General features: G+C 32.0%; 1 protein-coding gene across 5 annotated transcripts; it reads left to right on the top strand.

Annotated features, from left to right (window-relative positions):
- Window positions 1-621: 621 nt before the first annotated feature.
- Window positions 622-6,218, top strand: LOC108458647 (mediator of RNA polymerase II transcription subunit 19a-like). Of its 5 annotated transcripts, none has more exons than XM_053031064.1 (7): window positions 622-935; window positions 1,040-1,182; window positions 2,822-2,887; window positions 4,811-5,100; window positions 5,258-5,491; window positions 5,653-5,707; window positions 5,851-6,218. In XM_053031064.1, exons 3-7 carry the CDS (start codon window positions 2,857-2,859, stop codon window positions 5,853-5,855), a joined length of 615 nt encoding a protein of 204 aa, XP_052887024.1. In that variant the 5' UTR covers window positions 622-935; window positions 1,040-1,182; window positions 2,822-2,856; the 3' UTR covers window positions 5,856-6,218. The 5 variants fall into 5 exon arrangements, with proteins under 5 accessions (XP_052887024.1, XP_017613550.1, XP_017613568.1 ...); XM_017758061.2 differs by having other exon boundaries at window positions 5,653-5,712; XM_017758079.2 differs by having other exon boundaries at window positions 623-935; window positions 4,913-5,100; window positions 5,653-5,712.
- The last annotated feature ends 1,453 nt before the right edge of the window (window positions 6,219-7,671 follow it).

Raw genomic sequence — 7,671 nt, 5'->3', positions numbered from 1 at the left:
AAAAAGTTAATGTCTCTTAACTTTGCTAATGTGACATCTGCATAAAAGTTAATGTATATGCCACATAAGCAATTAATAAGTTTTTTAATAATTTGAAAAATAATTTTTTATAATTCTATACTTTTTAATATTTTTTTAATTTTTATATTTAAAAATTAATTAATTGCTAACATAACATACATGTGGCAATACTCGTGTATGCCTGGTCTGTAAGGTTAACAAATGTAAATATTTTCATCAATTTTAGAGTGATTTGACAAATATCACAAGTTTAATGGCCAAAAGAGGCTAAAATGACTTCTTTTTAAAAGTTAGAGGACCAAATAAGTCATTATGCCATAGTTTAGTTACCTTAAGTATAGGTGTTTTAGGTGATAAGTTAATTTTGTTTAGGCTTTCCATAATTTGATAGTCTTACGATTTAGTCCTCCATTCATTTCAATTTAATCCTTATTAATTTAATTTGATACTTCCTATTTTATTTATTTTAATTTATTTATGTTTATCTATATATTTTTTTATTTATGTTTGAATTTAAATCTTCAAGTTTATTTCATATGATTCTAATTACTGATTAATTATTTTATCAAAATTTTAAATGTACTAATAATTTTATACATATTAAACCGGTGCATCGGGAAAGAAAAAACGAGCTAAAACTCCCACCACGACGGTTTTTGATTCTGTGACCCCAAAAAATAATAAAAATAATAAGTAAATAAATAAGCCGGAGAAGCTACGGATCCGAGGCCTTGGACAGGAAAAGAAAGGAAAAAACTCGTGTAGTGTTGGTGGTTCGACCCTTTTCAAACCCTAAAAAAGTAGGGACTTAAGTGCTTCCATTGCCTGCTCCTGAAAGCTCTCCAACTTCATAAGATCTTACCCATTCTACCCCGCTTCACTCCCTCTTCAATTCGCTCTCTTTTATTTCACTGGTCAATTTCTCCACCTTTTCCCCTTCTTTTATTTTTTATTTCTTTCAAAATTTTGCGCGGTTTTTGTTTTTTGTTTGATTTTTAAAAAAAATATTTTTTCGTAGGTTTTCTTTTACTTGCATTGAAGCGTCAGGACCGAATTTATCAGGGGAAGAGAGGAGCTTGAATTTTTATTTTTATTTTGCTTTGCTTTTTCTCGTGATCTGAAAAATGTTCCTCGGCGACTTTGCCCGAGTCCATGTTTGAGGTATTTATTGTTTCTTTTTATGTTTCTTGTTTTTCTTACTTGAAGTTTTTCTTAAATGATGAATTATGATGGTTTCCCCCTAATCCTTTTTTTCTTTATGTAATTAGTAATTTGTTCGGACACTGTCCTCTATGTTTATTTTTCAATTTTATTGGGAATTCATTTAAATTTGACGATTCTGCGGAGAAAAATTAGAAGAAAATTATGAAAAAAAAATGTAATTTGAGTATGTGGTTTTGGCGTTTGCTACTTGTAGAGTATTATCCGGTTAGATAAAACGAAGAAGCATGTGTGAAGGTTCTCGCTTTTAGTGTTTAAAGCAAATTTTAGTAGCAAAACTAGAGATGCCCTGACTAACTAAACCTTTTATAACTTGAAACTATGTGGAGATAAAGTATTCCATATGAGCTAATTTCAAATTTTCAGTGCAATGAAAACGTCACGGCGTTGCTTGTAAACTTTTGTAGCTTACCAGTAACATAGAATTTAGTATTTATTTTTAAATTTAAATACTCTAGTAGTTGGCTTGCTTTGGAAATTAATACGAAGTTCTTATAAATTTTAATTGGGTGAAGAATGGGTTAGTTACATGCTACTACCACCACCCTCAAACCTGTGTTTAGATTTCTTTCTTGTGGCTCTAGGTGCTTTGCTATTAACCTAAATAATTAATCCAGGTTCAGCAACCATTTTTCTTTTTGTTCTGAAATGAAAGGGTAATCTGGTTACCAAGTTGGCTTTTATCAGTTTTACTAGACATATAATTTGCTCAACTGTGCAATATGTCAACTATTAAATTATTGACATTTGAAGAGGGTGAAAGGGGCTATGGATCTCTTTTCTTGCTTCAGAAGTCGCTAGTTTTCTGTTAAAAACCTTAAAACAACCTTTTGAGTTTATTTAATGAACTATGTTAATCAATGTCTCACATTGCATGTTACATATCATATGCAGTTCTTTTTGATATATGTATATGCACCTTATTTAGCTCAGACAACCACTTTTTTGCATCTTGAGCTTTAGGCGATATAGGGTCTTAGCGCTAAGAGTGCACCTTGTGTCCTTGTCAACACTGAATTTGAAGCAAGTAATCTTGATCCAGGCATCTTGCAAGCTTTATATGAATCCAGAGGTCTTTAACCTACTTGTCACATTTTGAACCAAACTTTGGCTGTGTGTTCTTCTCCTCAATGGGTTCCCCTAGATCAGTAATGATTGAAGAAAATGACGATTGAGGGTGACATATATGTTGTAACAAAATCATTTTATTGTTTGGTGCTAATATTATTATTTTGAATGTAAAGAAAAAAAGTTGTAAGAAATATGATGGTAAAGAAATCATTTGCTAAATTGGAAAAGTCGTATATTTGATGTGATAGCTGGCCATAGAACTTAAAATTGTAAGGTGCTAGTTCCACTCACATGCTATAAAGGGGAACAAATTGAAAAAGAAAATGTGCTCATTATAGGCTTGTAAGTTGTATGTAGTTTTGGTTTGAAAATATAAGTGTTGGTACCTCTACATCATGTGACAATTTTGTGTTTAACTTACCAAAGTTCTACTTGAATCAATTTTTACCTGTACAGATGTTTTACATGATTTTCATGGATTTTCGTGACTTTGGCTAGGAAATTGCAGTTGGTGACATTCCATGTTTCATGAACCATTAACTCATGGATGCTGGAGGCAATAAATTTGGAGGAGGTACTATAAATTTTTAATCTTGGTTATTACTGTATTTTGAAGTTTTCATTTCATTTGTTTGGTTGAGATAGGCTTTGGATCTGCTATCAGGTTTTCGATATTATATCACTCTTTTGTGTTGTATCATTCATATCTTGATTATTGTACCTTTTTTACTTCTAAGTTTAACCTACCATATTACTAATCAGAAGCGCATGTTAAGAAAGTATTAACAGTTATCCTCTGTTAGACCTGAATGAGGAATCTGGAAATCAGAGCAAAGCGAAGGAATTAAGAATCTTGGGTGTTGTAGTTGGTCATATCTGACCATGTTGAACTCAACTTTTGTAGGTTAAAACTATCCTTTGTGGTGCTAACACTTAATTGTGCATGTGTCAGCTGTATTGTTATTACGTAGCGTGGAATAGAAACAAGATATAGGAAACCAAAACAGTAAACGAAAACCAAAGCAGAGTCTTAAATTGATGTAAAAGCAAATCTGGTACAATGGAACTAGGGTTCAGGGTTGTCGGTCTGTTATCATAATATCCAAGTGTAATTGGGTTGTTAATGTGTCTAAAATACTATTTATACTGCAGCTTTTCATCTGAGCCCTTGATATACTCGATTCAAACTTATTGAGTGATGACATGCTAGTTACTTGGCCCCTTGATAAATGAAAACATACAAACCAATAACTAAAATAAAACGTTAAACATAAAGAAAAAAATATACCAAGATAGACAATTTAGCTAAATTCTAGAATGATCCATTACCATGTTGGCTCTTTCTCTCCCTTCCTTTCAATACCTAATGAACATTTGCTAGATTTCATCCAATTTTTGGATTGCCCAAACCAGACAGTTTGTTTTAACAAGTTTTTCTCTCATCATTCTTACTTTAGACATCTATATCTCTTTTATATTGAAGATTCTGAAGTGTAAGAAAGTGATACTGCCAACTTAATTTATTTCAATCCTAGTTAAGGAAATTGAGTGAGTGATTAATATTTTTTTTTACTTGCTTTGTAAGTAAAATTAAAAATGACATTTTTGATGACAACAATAAATCTTATGCTGTTTGTAAACCTGCTATAAAAATAAACAATTTTAATAATTTTATTTTTATCATTCAGTGTTTTAAATTCAAATAATGTTTTCAATCACGCAAAAAGGGTCAAAATCTTCGTGTTATAATAAATAAGTATTGCACTATGTTCAACATCTATACTGGACATAAAGCATTTCGGTGACATAATGCATTTGTTTAATCTAGCTTGGGCTTTAGTTCTGTTTCTTTCATGGTTTCCTTTCTCTTGTTCCTTTTCCTTTTTGTGCATATTTGTGGCTCAGACATTGCCTCGAGGTATGCCAGTTATTTGGTAAAGCTAATTAAAGATATTTTAAATTTACCAATAAAGTTTTGGATGTATTTTTTTCCCGTAAAATAATATTTTAAGGATATTGCTTTGTTATCATTCAGTGTCATTCTGATATAGCACTGTCATGCACTATTATATGTTGCATCAGTATAAAATATTTGAATGCCATGCTTGATGGTTGTTTAGTTTGATTTTATCATCTCATCACTATCATATATTTATATATATTTTAGCTTTAAAACTGCCCTCATGGAATAATATAAAGTGTTTCATTAATAAAACAATTTCATTTATATAACTTACCTCACCAAATAATTACATAAAATCTTAACACCATGCACTCTCTATGACATGCAAGAGTTGGACATGATGCATGGTGCATTTGCATTACTCACTGAAAATCCATAGACTACCAGGCACTGATTCAACTCATAATAAAACTGTTTGACTGAAAATTGAGAATCAGGTGACGATATTTCATGTAAAGTTATTTGGGGTTGGTTTTTTTTTTTTTTTAAATCAGTCCTTTTAATTTATGAGAAACTGTTTATATGAACAATTAGGACCAAGGGAACTTAGTGGTGTTGTCGATCTTATAAGTCGATATAAGTTGTTGCCTCACCATGACTTCTTCTGCAAGAGACCTCTTCCTTTGTCCATTGCAGACACACATTATCTTCATAATGTGGCGGGAGATACTGAAATTAGAAAAGGAGAAGGGATGCAATTGGACCAGCTTAATCAGAATACATCTTATAACAGAGATACTAATTTCCGCATACAACCTTTTGACTTTGATATTCTTAAAGAGGCTTTTCAGCTGAGAGAAACCACTCCCGTTGAATTGCCACCGGTAAGAAATTTTCTGCTTTGAGATTAGCCTTATTTAAGTTTCTTAAGCCAAATGGCATCTGTAGACATTATGGCATTGTTTAATTAACGAGTAAAATGTAATGGTTCTACTGTTTTTACTATTCTTATTGCCAATTTTCTTCTCATTTTTTTTGTAGACTGAAAAAGGGATGCCTACTATTGCTGGGAAATCAAAGAGTGAGGTCAAAGATAAAGAGAGGAAGCATAAAAAGCACAAAGATAGAGATAAGGAGAAGGATAAAGAGCATAAGAAGCACAAGCACCGTCATAAAGATAAAGATCGAAGTAAAGATAAAGACAAGGAAAAGAAGAAGGATAAAAGTGGGCATCATGATTCTGGTGCTGATCACTTAAAAAAGCACCATGAAAAGGTTAGATGTTTGTTGCCTTTTGCGACATTTTCTTTGACCATTAATGATAACTGATAGCAATTTTGCCGATCTTCTGTTTCCCTGCATGAATTTGCCCTTAGAAATTAAGTTGATTTTAAATGGAATTCCATATAAAATTTTTGCAATTCATATACATTCAGAAAAGGAAGCATGATGGAGATGAAGATCGTAATGACATTAACAGACACAAAAAAAGTAAGGTAAAGCATATCATTCTGGATTTTGCTCTTTTTTTTGTTTCACTATGTGGATTATCTTTTATGTTTGTGATACGTTAGTGGCCATTCAGAAAATGGAGGTAATGGAAGGTTCTCATGCTAGCTCTTGTTTTTGTGCAGAGTAAGCTTGTAAATTGACTGAAGAATGCGTAGAAAGTGAATTCTCTGACGGATATTTCATGCAAGGTATAAGTGGCTGAAAGTGGACCCTTTTCTTGTATTATAATAGTGGGTAATATAATTAAGATAGCATGGAAAACTTTGGATTTTTTTTTTACTATATAGTTCACGATGGGATGACTCTTCGTTTACAACATGATGATTGTAGTCTTAGCGTGATTTATTTTAATCATTGTGATTTAGGGATTCGGAGTATTTTGTACGTAGGAAAGAATAATGTCTTAACATATTCTAATGGGTTCCTGAAAAGTTGTAATTGTAAGGCACATGTTATCACATCAATGTCAATCCCTTTTTTTACCCTTTAATTTGAGATTATTCTTTCCTTTTGGGGTATATTCAATCAGTGAAAGAGCCTAGCAATTGGTCTACAATAAAGCTGAAAGTATCCCAGTTTGACTTGAAATTCAGTCCTTGTCCAACCAAGTTTCACTTCGAAGATTGATTTCGGGTTGAAATAAAAAATTGAATTGTTTGAATTCATTCCGTTAAAATTTGTTTGCATACCAAAAATGTAAATTTGAATCAGTTAGTTTGAATTGAAAATTTTCAATACAATTAAAAAACTAAAATAAGAGGAGGCAAATGCTAGGATATTCGAATTCGACTCAATGTACGAACTCGATAACAATCACGTCAAATAGGTTTCAATTTGCTTTTCAATACAATTAAATTTGGTTACATTAATTTTTAATTTATCACACTTTGGTTACAATTAAATTTGGTTTGGCTTCAATTGCTTACTCCCTTATTTTGGTATACCTCAATTAAGGACTTTTTGTTATAGAAAAATTAATAAAACAATAATAATAAGTAAACTGTGCATGAAAAATACGAGAAAATTTTCATTGTTTAATTTTCACTTATAAGATGCTATTTATAAACTCATTTGTATTCAATTAATAAATGTATTACATTCAATCAATAAATGTGAATTAAGTTTTCTTAATTACTCCATTTAATCATCTCTTGATTATAAATAAAGTGAAGAGTTTTATCTCATTACTTTAATATGTTTAAAGGAGGTTACAGACATCCATTTAATGAATTTTTAACACCCCCCCTTGGATTTCTTTTAAAATAAAATGTGCCTCATTAAAGCCTTTATTAGGAAAAACCCTGTGGGATAAAAACCTAGTGAATGAAAAAGAGTACATAATCTCATATTATAAGTTGTCTCATTAAAAATTTTTACCAGAAAACCCAGTGGGACAAAACCTTGGTTAAAGGAAAAGAGTACAATGTGTTTCAGACTCCCCCTAATGGCAACATCACATTATGTCTTTGAGTTGAAACATTCCAATCTTGTTTTGTAGTTTTTTAAATGATGAAGTTGGCCATGCCTTGGTAAAAAGATCTGCTAAATTATCACTAGAACGAATTTGTTGAACTTCTATGTCACATTATGTAACACCCCTCACTCGAGTCCGAGGCCTGGACTGGGCACGGGGCATTACCTAACTTAAACACATGCATACGATCATTTTCGAATTATAAAAACTAAATCAAATTTAAAACTTTTCGCCCTTAATCTAAAAATTCTCAATATAGGCCTACAAGGCCCAAATCATCATTGGGAAACTATCCAGGATTAAACCGAACATCTTTAAAGACTTTGAAAAGACTGTAACTTGAGATAGGGGCACACGCCCATGTGGAAATATGACATGCCCTTGTGGCCATTTTGACCTGGCGATGCTGAAGGTCCGTGTGGTTCACACGGCTTAAGCACAAGGGGCCACGGCCGTGCCCCGAGCCCGT

Source organism: Gossypium arboreum, chromosome 7 (assembly GCF_025698485.1).
Source record: "Gossypium arboreum isolate Shixiya-1 chromosome 7, ASM2569848v2, whole genome shotgun sequence".
Lineage (NCBI taxonomy): Eukaryota > Viridiplantae > Streptophyta > Magnoliopsida > Malvales > Malvaceae > Gossypium > Gossypium arboreum.
Note: the sequence above shows the minus strand (reverse complement) of the source record. Positions and strands in the feature narration are given on the sequence as shown.